Source organism: Nelumbo lutea, chromosome 2, assembly GCF_056320005.1.
Source record: "Nelumbo lutea isolate HS-2025 chromosome 2, American lotus-T2T, whole genome shotgun sequence".
Taxonomy (NCBI): Eukaryota; Viridiplantae; Streptophyta; class Magnoliopsida; order Proteales; family Nelumbonaceae; genus Nelumbo; species Nelumbo lutea.
In genome coordinates this window covers 71331915-71349525 of record NC_142685.1, presented here as the reverse complement: position 1 = coordinate 71349525, position 17611 = coordinate 71331915, and the positions used below count along the sequence as shown (strand labels likewise).

The 17611-nt window shown below is 37.6% G+C and overlaps 1 protein-coding gene across 5 annotated transcripts in view; it reads left to right on the top strand.

The window, feature by feature from the left end:
* Positions 1-17611, top strand: part of LOC148871462 (PH, RCC1 and FYVE domains-containing protein 1-like) — an 80191-nt gene that overhangs the window by 22376 nt on the left and 40204 nt on the right. The window contains exon 5 of one of the 5 annotated variants that reach the window (XM_088973737.1): positions 16827-17127. The exons of the other annotated variants lie outside the window; for them this stretch is intronic. Coding sequence (XP_088829863.1) covers positions 16827-16940 — 114 coding nt within the window. The 3' untranslated portion in view covers positions 16941-17127. Of the gene's footprint in view, positions 1-16826; positions 17128-17611 lie in introns of those variants that run through there. 5 annotated transcript variants of the gene reach the window in all.

Below are 17611 nucleotides of genomic sequence, written 5' to 3'. Positions count from 1 at the left end.
TTTGAGGCCAATAATTAAGTATTTTTTGGATTGTGAGGTTGAAAAGATCGCAAAAAATTATCCAAAAAAAGATCATCCCCAACCAGAAAATCGAGCACAAAGTTAAAATAAAAACTTAATATAGTTAATTAAATTTAATAATGATTAGAAGATCTGGCAATAGTCAGGCAAATGGTCTTGCTAAGCAAGGGGTTTAGAGACAGAGTATGTTTTGGTCTCAGCTATAATGTTTGGGGGGTTTAGACATCTGGTGTCTTCAGTTTCTTCCACAATGTTTTGTTTCTCTGCTTTCTTTTAAAATTAATAAAAGTTAAATTTAATAATGATTAATAAAAACAAAAAATGTTAATTTTAAATATTAATTTAAAATCAATTTAAATTTCATTTAAAAATAGGGAAGTTATAAAAACTTCATTGGGTTTTCTAACAATCCTATGAAACTCCTTGTATTTTGACCTTAACAAAAGCCTACTTTATTGTTTTGAAAAAAAGATACAAATACCTTCCTTTCATTAGCATTCCAAATATAAAATGCTTATGTACTGCATTATTTTTTTTAACACCAAATTTACCCTTAACCAACTTCACTTCAGCCCTTTTACCATACTTCATCAAAGAAGAGTAGGGAGAGTTACTCCTTGAAAGTTGTTTGGAAAACAAAGTAGTGGAGGGCAAAGTTGAATCCTTAAATTGTGTATAGTAATGCCTAAACAATTAAAAGGGTATTTTGGTAACTTGAATGCCTTTGTTACCAAAAAGCCAAGGGAAAGGAGGCATTTGCATTTTTTTCCCAAAATTGTAAGGGAGGCCTTTGTTTGGGTCAAACACAAAGGTGGTTTACAGAATTGTTATAAGAGGAGTTTTATATTTTTACCTAAAAATAATACGAAAATAATAACAAACCAATAAAAAATAGCATTAAGATACAAAAAAAATAATAATAAAAGTTTATCTAAGCATAGAAAATTGACCATTCTCACTAAAGCATAACTTAGATTGTAATTGGATAAACTAAATGTAACCCAAAAAAATACTTGGAATTGGACTTAGATGGGCACCTCTTAATTGGAAATGTCATAGAGCTCCGTTCCCAATTTTGCTTATAAATAGAGCCCATCCATCGCATGGGTCCTGACTAGTATATACAATAAAACAAGACGTTGCTTGCCAACATGGCTCTCTTTTCTTCCTTATCATTTATCTATTTGGTGTTTTTTTTTTTAATTTTTATTTTTCAAATTGAACAAAATTACTTAAGTAGTCAATCAATTTATTTTGGTATTTTTGGGATATGCCTGAAATCCCTCATAAAGATCATTTTGAGTAATACAAAACCACACTGAATTCCCTTCCCCAAAGTCAGTGGTTGCGAGAATAGAATTTGCGTGTTTGCTAGGACAAACCAGCTAATGTACCAACTAAGCCACCCCTAAGTTGGTAGTAGCCAATGAACTTTAAGTCTTCAAGGCTTTCATCTCTCCCCATTAACTCTCTCTTTCTAATTAACTTCTTTGGTTATCTCTCCTCATTAATCATTCCATTAATTCTTTCTCTTCCAATAACTCACTCTGCCAATTATCTCTCCTCTCAATTACTCCCTTATTGCTCAAAATTCATTTACTCTTTTTCTTTTTTCTTTTATCCATTTTTATTTTATTCTCTCTCCCCTCCTTATTAATCTAATAAACGAGGAGCAATTTAGAGGTGATCATTCAGTCCGATCTAGGCCTAGGTCTACATCAATCAAGCCCACAAATTTGAAGGTTGACATGGACCCTGCCCAACCTGTAAACAAATAACAGTTTAAAAACTAGTTAATGAAAATATCATAAATAGTTAAATCACTTAAAAATAATGAGAGAGAATTCTAAGATAGGTCTCACCCCTTCCATCATTAACCTATTTTAGCATATTTCCATAGGCCTCTTCCATTATTAGCTTATTGTATTCCAAAGAGAGAATTTTACTCTCATCGAAATTCAATTTATTTGTTTCATATTAAAATTCTATTTAATTGGTTATTCATTGGAAAATTACAATTTGAAACAGTAGAATTTGCTGATAATAATTTTATATGAATGCCTTGTGAAGAAAAGTAGAAGAAACTGAAAGGTTTCAGCAGTAGAAAAGAAGAAGAGAGTGGGATGTTGCTAGATTTTTAATAGTTCTAGCTGCTAGTCACAACTTAAAATAACATAAACTAGTGGGCCTAAGGCCCAATTACTTCCTAACTTAGTAGGTCGGCTACTGTAAGTAGCTGAATAGTCACAACATAAAATAACATAAACTAATGGGCCTAAGGCCCAATTACTTCCTGTTGAGAATGGCTAGACATGGGTGTTTTTGGTCCTGTATTTTTCTGAGCACTGTGTAATTTTTGGGAGATTTTTTTCTCCTTATATTTTGCAACCAACCTAGTTTTTTTAGGCTTCCTTTGGTTCTTAACTATGTGGTAACCTGTTTTTTGGGTCTAGAACCTCGGTTAAAGTGTTAGGGGTCCTTTTTGGTTGGCGAAAATGTCTCTTGTTAGAATATGGAATCATCTAAGGATTTTCAGATGGTTCCCAACGTGCTCCCGGGAATTGCAGATATTTCCAGTGGTATGATAACTATTATTAAAATGGATGGAACTAATTTTTTAGAGTGGTCTCAGTTTGCTAAACTTACCATTACTGGGAGGGGTATACTGGGATTCATCACAGGAAGGGAAGTGAAGCCGAGTCCTGAAGGCTCGAAATTTGCAAGGTGGGAATAGGATAACTCCCTTGTTATGTCATGGCTGATTTGCTCAATGCAACCTCATATTGCCCGAAATTACATGTTTCTTCCATCTACCAAGGATATCTGGGATAGGGTGGTTGCTACTTATTCCCAAGTTAACAATATTGCTAGAGTGTATCAGCTTCGGAGGGAAGCTTGCAGTATGCGTCAAGGGGAGAGATTTGTTGCTATGTATTTCTTTTCTCTATAGTCTATCTAGGAAGAAATGGGTCATTTGAAATCTCTAGTTTGGAAGGACCCTGAAGATGGTGAACAGTATCGAAAGTACATAGAGGAGAATAGAATCTTTGATTTTTTGGCAGGCTTAAACCCTGAGTTTGATTTCACCAGGCAATACATTCTTAGTGCAAGCGTTGTCTCTCTTGCTACTGCTTACTCTCTTGTACAAGGGGAAGAAAGTCGAAGAACTGCCATGATGCAATCCTCTGTGAGTTATCATTCTGCCTTTATGTCATCATGACCCAAGCAAAATACTAGCAAACATCCCATTACAGAGAAGGTCGAGGATGTTATTTGTAAGTACTGCAAGAAGTCAAGACACACTAAAGAAAGGTGCTTGAAGCTCAATCCTCATCTAAAGCCGGAGAAGTACAAAACCAGGAAGAAGGGCAATGCTCACTTGGCTACAGTTGGTAATGATGCTCAGCCCTCGGATGTGATGGACAAACTCAGGAATATATTGTTGCAGCTAGAGAAGGGTGGTACATCCTTCTCAACTGGTTCTAAACCTAGTAATCTATCTAGTTCATATGCCAAGACAAGTTTTGCACTTGCTTGTTCCACCTCCTTTATATTGTAGACTCTGGGGCCAATGCCCATATGACTGGTATGCCTTCACATTTTACCTTATATAGGTTAACCTCGGGGAAGGGCAAGATTATTGTTGTTGATGGATCTCAGACCCCAATCTCAGGTCAGGGTGAGGTCAAAATCACTAATAACCTTTCTCTTCTCTATTCTACATGTGCCCCAGCTACAAAAAAAATTTATTGTCTGTTAGTTCTTTAACAAAATCCCACAATTGCTCAGTGGCCTTTTTTTTCCAACCATTGTGTTTTTCAGGACTTGAGCATGGGGAAGACAATTGGTAGTGGGCATGAAGTGGATGGAGTCTACCTCCTGGATGGACCTTTAGAGCATGGATTGTCAAGCCAGATTGAGTCTTGTTCCTATGAGAAAATGAGTCTTTTGAAATTGTGGCATTGTTGCTTTGGTCATATGTTTGTCAATTCTATCAAGTTTTTGTTTCCAATTTTGTTTGATTTTATGTCCAAATTGAATTTTGAATGTGAAGTTTGTCATTTATCCAAACAATGTAGAAACACATATTTTGCAAGTAGCAAAAGAAGTAATGTTGCTTTCCACTTGATCCATACTGATGTTTGGATCCCATATGTTGTTCCCTGTATGGGGGGGTACAAATATTTCATTCTCTTCATTGATGACTATAGTCGGTATACATGGATTTATTTGATGAAAAGTAGAGATGAAGTTCCTATGATTGTTCAAAACTTCATGAATATGGTAGAGACACAATTTAAGAAAAGAGTTAAGATAATAAGATCTGATAATGCCAAGTAATACTTTGAACATTACTTGCATAGATTTCTTGAAGATAGGGGCACTATCCACCAAAGTTCATGTAGTCATACTCCACAACAAAATGGGGCGGCTGAAAGAAAAAATAGGCATGTGGTTGAAGTTGCCCGAGGCTTATTGTTCCAAAATCATGTTCCAACTCGTTTCTGGGGTAATGCTGTTGAGGCAGCTGTATATCCCATTAACAGATTTCCATCAAGTCTTTAACCTTCATTCTCCTCATCAACTACTCTTCCTTGATGAACCTCCTTTTAATCTACCCTTTAAGTTCTTTGGTTGTGTTCGTTTTGTTCATGATATGAGTCTTTCCTGACGCAAGTTTGATCATAAATTAGTTAAGTGTGTATTCCTTGGTTACTCTCCAGTCCAAAAAGGCTATTGATGCTTTGATGCTCTCTTTGGCAAGAGTTATGTCTCTAAGGATGTTACCTTTTTGGAATCCTCTTCATTTTTCTAGTCACCCCGTCCTTCTCTTCTGGGAGAAAATGCAAGTGAAGATCGGACTCCCTTCTGCCTTCCTATTCCTACATCTATTCCTTCCTCTCTTCCTACCTCTATTCCTTCTCCCCCTCCTGTGTATCAACCTCGGTCCTGGCAATAGTTTTTCAGCAGGCGCAGTAAGAGGGTGGGTCCTGAAGTAGAATGCTCATCACAATCTGATTCCCCGGACTCGGGTAATCTTGAACCTCCTGACAATCCTATTGATTCTAACCTTGATCTTCCTATTGCCATTCGAAAAGGGAAGATAGCATGTAGAAAGTATCCTATCACTAACTATGTGTCTTATAATACTCTTTCACCTTCCTATTGTGCCTATATTTCTACTATCTCTTCTGTTTCCATCCCTTGTAGCGTTACAGAGGCAATGTAGTGCCCCCACTGGAAGGAAGCTATGATCCAAGAAATGGAGGCCCTAATAAAGAACCAGACTAGGGAGGTTGTTCCTTGCCCCAAAGATAAGGTTCCTGTTGGGTGTAAGTGGGTTTATACTGTTAAGCACAAGGCAGATGACTCAATTGAAAGATACAAAGCTCGGCTTGTAGCCAAAGGATACACTCAGACTTATGGCATTGATTATTTGAAAACCTTTGCTCCAGTTGCTAAAATTTATTCAATTTGTGTGATCACGTCTCTTGCCACCCATTACTCATGGCCTTTATATCAAATGGATGTATTAATGCCTTCCTTAATGGGGACTTACAAGAGGAAATGTATATGGACTTACCGCTTGGGGTAAGTTTTCCTAATAGTGATGGAAAAGTGTGCCACTTGAAGTTATCTTTGTATGGGCTAAAACAATCTCCAAGAGCATTGTTTGATAGGTTCAGGAATGTCATCTTAAAGATTGGTTTTTCTCAATCTCAAGCTGACCACACCTTATTTATTAGAAGAGTTTATGGTAAAGTAACAATGTTGATAGTATATGTTGATGACATTGTTGTGACAAGTGACAATATCACATGTATCTCTCAGTTAAAGTCATTCCTTGCTTCTAAATTTGAGATTAAGGACCTTGGTGATCTCCGATACTTTCTTGGCATTGAAGTTGCAAGATCCAAGAAGGGGATTTTTCTGTCACAAAGGAAATATGTGCTTGATTTGCTTCATGAGGTTGAGAAATTAGGGTGTAAGTCTGTAGAAACTCCAATTGATCCCAACCACAAGTTGAACTCTACTGAAGGAGAAGTTCTTCCAGATAGGGGGGTATATCAGAGATTTGTGGAACGCCTTCTGTATCTTTGTTTGACTAGACCTGACATTTCTTATAATGTTGGAGTGGTTAGCTTACCTGAAAGGATGCCTTGGCAAAGGGATGTTGTATTCCAACCACAACCATCTAAAGATTGAGGCTTACACAAATGCTGATTGGGCAGGGTCCATCGATGATAGAAGATCTACATCCGGTTATTGTGCCTCAGTTGGAGGCAATGTGGTTTCCTGGAGAAGTAAGAAACAATCTATGGTTGCTCGTTCTAGTGCTGAGGCAGAGTACAGGGCAATGGCTCATGGAGAGTTTGTACTACTCTAGTTGAAGACCTTATTGACTGAGATGGGCATTCAAGCAGATGTTCCAATGAGACTATATTGTGACAATCAAGCAACCATAAATATTGCTCACAATCCTGTCCAACATGATCGTACAAAGCATATTGAGGTGGATAGACACTTTATTAGAGAAAGAATTGCTAGCGAAGAGATTTGACTTCCTTTTGTAAGGTTAGAAGACCAACTAGCTGATTGCCTCACTAAAGGTATTCACCATCCAAAGTTTGCTAAGAACCTTGCCAAGCTAGGCATGATTGGCATATACGCTCAGCTTGAGGGGGAGTGTTGAGAATGGCTAGACATGGGTGTTTTTGGTTTTTTTCTCCTTTTTTATACTCAGTATTTGCGCACCCATATAGGGGCCTTCTTGTAATTGTTATTTTCTCAGATTATAATGTATTCTTTTTGAGGGTGTGAACAGTGAAATACACACCTCTTGACAACTCTCTTTTCCCCCTTCTTCTTCTTCCCTTCTCTTCTCTTCTTCCTCTCTTGAAACCCTAGTTTCTACAACTCTTCCTAACTTAACAACTTACAAATAAAAATAAAATGTTGGGCCCAATAACTTAAATTCGGCCCAACTCAACACTCCCCCTCAAGTTGGGAGTAAATGTCACACATTCCCAACTTGCATAGATCATGCTCCAGCTTGTTCCTTGCAACACCTTTTGCAAGAACATCAGCAAGCTGCAAATCAGAAGCAATGTATGGGAGACAAACCTCCCCCAAAGTCACCCTTTTTCTTATGAAATGTCTGTCCACTTCAATGTGGTTTGTCCTGTCATGTTGAATTGGGTTGTGGGCAATCTTAATTGTTGCCTGATTATCACAATACAACATCATAGGTTCTTCTACCTCAACACCAATCTCTCCTAACAAGGAATGGATCCAGAGAAGCTTTGAAACTTCATGTGCCATGGCTATGTATTTAGCTACTGCACTTGACCTTGCCACAACTGTTTGTTTCTTATTTTTACATGAGACAAGATTACCCCCAACAAGAGTGCAAACTCCTGATGTAGATCTCCTGTCATCAAGGCATCTTGCCCAATCAGCATCTGTATAAGCCTCTAGCTTCAACTGTCCATGGTCAGCAAAAAGTATGCCTCTGCCTGGGTATCCCTTCAAATAAGCAAGAATCCTATCAACAACCTCCCAGTGCTGGACTCGTGGGGCATGCATGTATTGACTTACCACACTCATTGCATAGGAGATGTCTGGTCTTGTCATACATAAATATAGCAGCCGCCCCACAAGTCTCTGATATCTGCCAATGTCCTTTACTAGCTCACCTTCTGATGCTTTAATTCTGTGATTTTCATCAATAGGAGTATTGGTTACCTTTGTTCCAAGTTTCCTTGTTTCTTGTAAAAGGTCCAAAACATATTTCCTCTAAGAAACGAAAATTCCATGCTTTGATCTTACAACCTCGATGCCCAAGAAATACCTCAGCTCCCCAAGATCCTTGATTTCAAATTCTCTATGTAGATTCTTCTTCAAGCTGTCAATCTCACTTAGGTCATTTCCTGTAACTACAATATCATCCACATAAACAATCAGAACTAACACCAGAGACCCCCTCTGCTTCACAAACAAAGTATGGTCTGAGTGTATCCAAAAGCAATCAAGGCCTTCTTGAACCTGTCAAACCATGTTTTGAGAGACAGTTTTAAACCATAAAGTGACCTCTTCAATCTGCATACCTTCCCCTTTTCAGCGTCACTATAGAGACCAGTAGGAAGATTCATATACCCTTCCTCTTGCAAATCCCCATTCATAAAAGCATTTTTTACATCAAGTTGGAAAAGGGGCCAAGAGTATGTAGCACCAAGAAAGAGAAGGATCCGAATAGCAGTCATCTTTGCAACTGTTGCAATGGTCTCTAAGTAATCAATGCCATAGGTTTGAGTGTACCCTTTTGCAATCAATCTGGCTTTATACCTTTGTATACTTGCATATGCCTTGTATTTAACTGTATAAAACATCTGCATTCAACAATCTCCTTGCTCTTTGGTAGATCTGCAATCTCCCATGTCTGATTCTTAATTAAGGCTTTTATCTCTTCTTGCATAGTTGTTTTCCACTCAGGTTTGGAGAGAGCCTCACTGGCACCCTTGGGTATAGACACAAAGTCAAGGGAAGAAAGGAAAGCATGATATGAAGGAGAAAGTCCACTGTAGGATAGATATTGTGAGATACAATGAGCAATACACTTTCTCTTCCCTTTTCTGAGTGCAATAGGAAGGTCTAGGTCTGCAATGGGATTAGTAGAATCAATAGGAACTAAAACATTAGAGGGATCAAGAGGAATACCTGAGTCCATGTTAGTCGAATCTGGAGTCTCTAAGGATCCGATAGGAAGTGATGTGGATTCTGTTGCAGTGGAATCAACCTCCCCGTGAAGTCGTAGGTGCTGTTGTGAGTAACATTGAGAAGCAGGATGCAAGGGAGGTGGTAAGATAGGTGACAAAGGAGGACCAAACAAAGGAGTGGACACAAGGACTGGAGTAGCATTCCTTGGCATTGTCTGACTTGAACACATTCACTCGTACCCCAAACTGTGTTAGCACTATCTGATGAAACTGTCGAATCAAGGATGGTACCTCATCACGGCATCTCATTAAGTAAATCCAAGAATATCGAGAAAAATCATCCACAAATAAATGAAAAAATTCGTAGCCACCCATAGAAGGAAACATGGTATGGTCCCCACACATCAGTATGATTAACATCAAAAGTAGGTGAACACCTTTTGTTACTAGCTTCAAATGAATGTCTACAATGTTTTCCAAGCCGACAACTTTCACACTCTAAGCTAGACAAATTAACGGACTCAAATAACTTCGGAAACAAGAAAAGCAAAGAAGAAAAAGACAAATGTCCCAAACGATTATGACAAAGCATAATCTGACTCACAGACTCTAACTCAAAATCCTTGCTAACATGATGACTCTAATGATGAGGAAGCGCATCCAGAAGGTAGATTCCATTCACCTCATGACCACTCCCAATCGTCCTCTTTGAAACCAGATCTTGCAAAACACAATGGTCAGGAGAAAAAATCACTGATCAATTCAAGTTCTTAGTCAAACTACTAAAAGATAACAAGTTAGTACTCAAAATAGTAGAACTATGGGTCATGTGTTTTGAGGGTCCAGAATCTATAATGCAAGGACGCCCCTCCTTACCTGTAGTAGAAACATAGTTTGCAATGGCATGTGAACTACTTGTATGAGCAAAGGAAGTAGAATGTCCACCACTAGAACCACTTGTACCTAGCTGTCCACCTGTTACCGGATTAGAGTTGACTGCATCTCGCAGATTTAGTAACTGCCCATATCTCTCAAGTTCGGCCCTCACTACAGCAGTTGCAACAGACTCCAAAGTAGTTGTAGTAGGGGGGCCAGGTAAGTCACTAGTGACTGCAATGTTAGCATTTCCCTTCTTGTTTTTTAGTTTATTCGACACAAGGTGAGGATGAAGCTTCCAACGGGTATCTCTCGTGTGTTTAGGCTTCTTATAGTAGTCATAAATCAAATCCTTCTTATCTTCCTTCCTGGTTTCACTGCCACCCCGGTTTTCACTTTGTTTGGGTTTCACAGTACTTACCATGGCTGACTGTTCAAGACCTGAATTCCTCATCATTACATTCCCCCTACTCTCTTCCCCTAATACATATGCCTGAAAGAGAGTAACACTATCCCTAGAAAGTATATGTTGCCTTACATTGTCATACTTGGGATTGAGACCAACAAGAAATTCAAAAGCCCTATTCTTCTCTAAGAGTTTCTGTTAGGCAGCAACATCCTTAGTGGTTTCCCAAACCATTGTCTCTAGATGGTCAATCTCTTGCCATAGGGTTTTAAGGGCCGAAAAATAAACAGCAATAGGTTTATCTCCTTGTCTGGTAGAGATAACCTGGTTCCTCAATTGATATGCCCTAGCAACATTTTCATTTTGTGAGTAGGTTTCTGCAACTCCATACCAAATTCCTTAGCTGTATTTGCAAACAAAAAGGTTTTACTTATATGGAGCAGCATAAAATTGCACAGCCAAGTCATTACCATATAGTTTTCCTATACCCATCGGGAACTACTAGTCTCGGGTTTCACTTCCTCACCAGTGATATACCCCAACTTCCCACGAGCACCATTGGCCATCTTTGCATATTGTGACCATTCTAAAAAATTTGTACCATCCAACTTAACTGTAGTGATGGTTCCAACCCCGAAAAGGTCTCCGACACCTCCTTTCACTGGTTTCATTTCACTCCCCGGTTTGTTCTCAACTCCGTGACCCTCCATAATCCCCAGAAAAGAATATGAAATAAAACCCTTAAAGCACCACAAACACCCTTCTGGTACCCTAGATGATTTTTCCACAAAATATTCTTTTTCTATGGGACGGGAGAAGAGAGAGAAGCAGCCGCTCCCTCCAGAGGCCTCCAAAACAGATGGGACTTGAACTGCCCCCTTCAGAAAACTCCAAGGAACCCTAAGAAATTAGGATTCCACTTCCTAGGTCAAAATTGAAGAATCCTACAAAAATAGGCGTCTCCTCCTTTCTCTAGTTCTTCCTGAATTCGATAGGAAACCCTAGACCAACTATAGGGAAAAATAGATCCACCAAAAAATCCAAAAAATGGGCTTACTTGAGGTCTCTTGAATCAGCCCCTCATATCACCATGCAGTCGGTCGATCTAGTGATGCATGATAAAGCAGCTCAAGAAACCTTTGGCCTACTCTGATACCAAGTAGAATTTGCTAATAACAATTTTAGATGAATGCCTTGTGAAGAAAAGTAGAAGAAACTGAAAGGTTTCGGCAGTAGAGAAGAATAAGAGATTGGGATGTTGCCATATTTTTTAATAGTTTTGGCCGCCAGCCCCTCTTGATTTATATACTTAAAATAAAAGAATGGAAGATTACATGGATACCCTTAGTAGGTCGGCTACTTTAAGTAGCTGAACAGCCACAACTTAAAAGAACATAAACTAATGGGCCTAAGGCTCTATTACTTCCTAACTTAACAACTTAAAAATAAAAATAAAAGGTTGGGCCCAATAACTTAAATTCGGCCCAACTCAATAGAAACCTAATAACTAAAGTTATACAAAAATTACTAACGTTAATAAAACTATTAAAATTTAGCAAGTTTTTATCTAGCAACTATTATAAATTAAAAACTAAAATATATTTGAATTCTATTTAAAAATAATTAATATTAATAGGATAATTAAAATTTACAATAAAAGTAAAAAATTATTAAAAGTAATTAAACAAACCATTTGCATTCCATATGAAAATTCTAAAATTAATTAAAAAATAAAACCGATAATGGTTCAATTAGAGATGTCATAAGACTCCTACTTAGGGATGCAATCTATGACTAATAATTGATAATTGGAAGCGTGCATAAAATCATAGTGAAACTGTTGGCATCAATGTTAAGAATGATGATGAGCTCAGTCATCTTGAACTCTCAATGAGATTTTATGTACAATAAACATATCCAAGATAGGGTCCTAATAGCTAATGAGTTAATAATCTCAAGAACTGGTGGTAAGAAGGGCTTAGTTTGTAAAGTTGATCTAGAAAAATCTTAGGACTATGTGAATTGGGCTTTCCTAGAATACATAATGGCTAAGATGCACTTTGGAAAAAAGTGGAGATATTGAATGAAGGTTTGTATCACTGCAACAAAGTTCTCAATTCTTTTAAATGGGCTGGCAAAAGGAAACCTTAAGAGCTCCAGAGGACTTGGGCAAATGGACCCCTTTTCACCACTCTTATTTCTCGTTTTGATGGAAGGCTTAAGTAGGATGACTACTAGAGCCGTAGAAGGTAGCTATTTGGAGGTCTTTGGTGTTGGTAATACAGGTGAGGGACTCCCTCTACTTAAATTTTCTGATTATACTCTTTTTTTTTTTTTGTGATGCTAAATCTGAGCAAGTGATTTATCTAAGATACTTGCTAGTCTGGTTTTAGGTGGTTTGAGGTTTGAAGGTTAATCTTGCTAAAAGTGAAATGATGGCAATGGTAGAAGTGGAAGACTTACATGAACTGGTAGGTTTGCTAGGTTGTAAGAAAGGTACTTTGTCCTCCAAGTATCTGGGTCTACCATTAGGGGCCAAATACACATAAAGAAGCATATGGGCCCTAATGGTGGAGAAGGTGAACAACAAGTTGGTTCCCTGGAAAGAAAGGTATTTATCAAAGGGGGTAAGGTGACCTTGATAATAAGTGTTTTGGCTAGCATCGAATTTATTTTATGTCTCTCTTTCCCATGTCCACAGAAATAGCTTTGAAGATTAATAAAGCTATGAGAGACTTCTTGTGGATTAGTTGGAAGGAGTCTAAAAAATATCACTTTGTCAAATGGTATTGATAAAAAAATGGTAGATTTGCAAACCCTTCAAAATTGTTTCCTTGGGCATCAGAAATTTAAAGGTTTTCAACTCGGCTCTCTTGGGCATGTGGTTTTGGAGGTTCTTTGATAAGCAAAATGACTTAGGGAGAATTATTAGTGCTCAGAAATATGGTCTCCAAAATAATGGATGGGATGCAACTGATTCTGATCTTCCTTTTGGTTGTGTAGTTTGGAAGGGGATTTACAAAGATTACCCTCCTTATTTTGAAGTGGATCAAGTATAAGGAAAGAGTACATGATAGTTTAAACTTTTGGAAAGATAATTTGTGTGCAAGCTTACCCCTTAATGTTGATGTAGTTTAAAAATATGCTCTGAGAAGCGCTATCATTTTGAAAGGAGAAGACAAGCGGGCCTACATTTTAACTCATTAATGGGCTTCTAACATCTATTTCGGTTAGTGGGTTTCTAATGGCTAGTTTTACATTAAATGTTCCATCAGGTAGCTTTTGTTTTCTATTTAAAGCTTTTTAATCTCAAGCTAGAGGCATCAAGTTCTTCCCTTTGTTTTGAGAAGCTTAGAGCTTTCTTTAGAAAGCTGAGAGAGTCCTCTCTTGGGTGGTTGAGTCCCTAACCTTATTGCCTCATATTGCAAGCCATCTCATTTTTGTGAAGTTCCATCCTATTTCCATTTTTTGTATAGTTCTTTGAGCAAATTTCTTCCATTTTCTTTCTTCATATTTGAGCTACAGCAAATGTTCCCAGATTTGTACTAAATGGCTTCTAAGAAATAGGTTTCAGTGGCTTCTTATGTTGGTCATGGTGATTTTGTGTTATAGATTCCTTCTTTTAGATGGAATTTTAATGATTGGGAGATGTCCCAACATTAACGGTTATGATTCTGCAAAACTCAAGAATTAATCCACAGCTTCTAGATTAACGGTTATGGTTCTGGTCTAAATTCGATTTTTCTCAATCAATAATGACTTGGGGTCAGAATCCACCAACTACTTTCTTAGTAAAGCTGTTTGAGATGGGATTGATCCATCAAAAGTTAAAATTTTCTCTTAGTCATCTACTGAAGACAAATGCCTTGCGAAGGATATGTCGGGTTGGAAAGGCTTGAACTTGTCTAAAATCTTGTGTGATTTGTGCAACAAAGAAGCAAAGACCACTAATCACTTGTTTATCCATTGGGATTTTTCCACCAAAATTTGGTTACATTTGTTGGAAGGGCTGAAATTCAAATGTTTCATGGCCGAACTTGTTAGGGTTGCTGACCAAATTACAAAATCCAATTTGGGAATCGATTTCTTAGTATTTGAAAAATTGAATTTTCTAGATTGAACTTGCATTGAATAGATTATTAGATTTGAAGCCCAAAATTTAACTGAGCATACCTGATACGGGGTCCACAAATTGCAGCTCCTAGAGTGGTAGTTCACACTCAAAATTCAGACCTAGATTGGCTTCTCAATTGAAGATGGCACAGCTGGAAACTTGAAAACAAAAGTAATGGCATATTAGTAGTGAAAAAGAATATCGAAAGTATTTAATATTCATTGCTAAATATACAACAAGAATCCACTGGTGTGGTCCCCACTGTGTTCGTATGACAGCAATTAGTTATGATTAGTTTATTTCAGCTTTATCTTATCTTATCTTATTATTATCTTTCCATGTAAGCAATAAGGGTATTCAGCCCCTTTTCAATCCTTTTACAATTATGATACTATGAATATAAATTTAAGAGTGGGGCGCCTATTTCAATACAACCACTCTCTTTTCTCAAAAATCTCTCTATGAGTTCTCCTTCTCCTCTTCTCTTCTTCTCTTTTTCTTTTAGTTTTTATTTTTTGTTCAAAACCTAAGACTAGTTGTAATCTTGTATGACTACTTGGTATTAGAGCAAGATCTAGGGCTTCTCATGTGAGTCTGATCCAGCTGACCACATGAGAATTGCCTAGGGCTGGAAGATTAAAAAGATTTTTTTTTTTGGTTGATTCTTGGAGGTTATCAGAAATTGTAGCAGCTGTCCAAAGATTGGATTGTGTTCTTGATAATCAGGAAGAATCAGAGAAAGATAAAGAGATCAAGATAAGTTTTTTTATCAAGACTAAAGATGGCGATCAGAATTTCTTGAGGATTCTTAGATCAAGATTAGTTTTTGATCAAGACTAAAGGTGACAATCAGAACTTCCAAAGGACTTTTGGATCAAGATCAGTTTTTTCAAAATTTTCTGGGTAAGATTTCATTCCTTCTTGAGGTCGGCAGCAAGGTTAGCTTAATCTGAGAGGTACGGCTATAAAAAATTACTTTTTTATCTATTTTAGGGTTTTAAGAGAAAACCCTAAAAATCCAGGACTGTTACTGTTTCTGATAGGTGATTAGACTTGCCTTTCTCGATTGAAGTTTGTTTTTTCTCTCTGGAAGACCCAGTAGAGCTGTTCTCTGTTTCAATGACCCATTATTGTTGAATCTAATTTCTGTTTCTAGGCCGATTGTTATTAGTTTTCAGACCCAGTAGGCTGACTGATACAGTGATTAGAATGTTTTTTTTTTAATTATTGAATATGAATTCTGCTTGTAGACCGACTGCTATTAGCTTCAGGCCCAGTAGGCCAAATGTTACTGTGATTAGAAGGTGTTCTTTAATTAACTCCTAACCAATAATGAAGTTTAAGAACCAAGGGAAAGGTGTTTTTGGGATTGGTGGTTTAGGAAACATGACTGAGAACACTTTTCAGATTACAACTATTAAGTTGATGGATCAAACTACTTAGAATGGGTTCAATCAGCCATGACAGCCATTGGGGGTAGAGGAAAACTGAACTATTTGTTGGGGGATGTGAAGGAACCAACTAAGAGGGATCCCACTTATGATAAGTGGGTTTGGGAGAATTATTTGGTGATGACATGGCTATGCAACTCTATGCAGCCACATATCAGCCGAAACTACTTATGGGCAAAAACAACCAAGGAAATATGGGATATTATGAAAGAAACCTACTCTCAGCCCCTTAATATTGCTAGGGCTTATGAGCTAAAATGTGAGGTTAGAAATCTCAAGCAAGGAGAGAAACAGGTCTTTGTTCATTTTCCAACCTTGAAATCCCTGTGGCATGAAATTGACCATCTTTAAACAATTGAATGGGAGAGTCAGAAGGATGCACAAACTTACAGAAAGCAAGTTCAAACTAAATAGAGTGTTTGAGTTCCTAGACGGTCTAAATTATGAATATGATATTGTGAGACAATAATTGTTGATAAGAGACAATGTGATTCTATCACAAGCCTATTCCCTAGTGCACATTGAAGAGACTAGGAGAAAGGTTATGTTGCAGCAACAACCTTTCGAATCAGCCTTGGTAGCAATTAGGCCCAAGGGGTGATAAGGAGAAGTATATGAACAAGGAAGCTAAGAGGGACCTAGTATGTGAGCATTACAAGAAACCTAAACATACTAAAGACACCTGTTGGAAGTTGCATCCACATCTAGTTCTAGGAAAACTTAAAAAAAAAGGGGGGAATGCTAATATGGTTGTTAACACTGGTAGTACAACCTCATTAGACACAAGAGGCACTCCTTTAGACACCCTAGCTATTGTCCGAGCCGCTCTGACTCAGATGGAAAATGAAATTGGTAATTCAGTTCCATCTCCTCAGCCACCATCAGCTCTTCCCACCTAAACTTTTGCTCATTCAGGTAATCGGGCCTCAACTTACCATGCTTCAGTTTCAGGTAATACAAAACATTTTTGGGTAATAGATTTAGGAGCATCTGACCATATGACTAGCTTGCCATTACTGTTTACTATCTATCATTTATCTTTCGACAGAGACAAAGTATCCATTGCTAATGTCTCCCTTGTTCCTATTTCTAGCAAGGGAGACATCAAGTTGTCTAATGCCATTTCCTTATCTTTGGTTTTGCATGTTTCTAAATTTTGTACTAACTTGCTTTCAGTTAGTAGCATTACAAAAAACCTGAATTGTTCAGTAACATTTTTCCCTGATTGATGTGTTTTTTAGGATCTGGAGACAAGGAAGGTGATTGATACTGGCTGTGAGACGAATGGAATCTATCTGCTTGGAGGGAGTTCTCATTGGGAAGATAGTGAAACTAATAGGTCTTTTGTTTCTTAGTCTATTGGTCAGGTTATGCTTTGGCATAATCGATTGGGTCATTTATCTTTTCAGGCTTTAAAGAATTTGTTTCCTAGTTTGTTTAAATCTATTCAGATATCCAATTTGAGATGTGAGAGTTGTGAGCTTGCAAAGCATTGTAGGACAACTTATTCATTGAGTAATAACAGCATGATTCCTTTTGAAATTGTGCATACTGATGTTTGGGGACCCTATCATATCACTGCCATAGGAGGGTACAAATATTTTCTGTTGTTTGTTGATGATTATACTCGTTTTTCTTGGGTCTACCTTATGCATTATCGAAATGAAGCTCCAGCATTGACTCAGATCTTTCATAAGATGATTTTAACCCAATTTGAGGTCAAAATCAAAATTTTTAGATCCGATAATGCGAAAGAATATTTTGCAAACCCATTAGCCTCTTATTTTCTTGACCATGGGATTATCCATCATAGTACCTGTCCTCATACACCATAACAAAATGGGGTTGCTGAGAGAAAGAATAGACACATATTGGAGGTGGCCAGAAGCATTATGTTTACTTCCAATGTGCCTATACGATTTTTGGGGTGATGCTATTCTTACAGCAATATATCTCATCAATCGAATTCCTTCATGGGTACTTGACATGAAACCTCCATTTACCCTTTTTATATCCTAATAAAGAG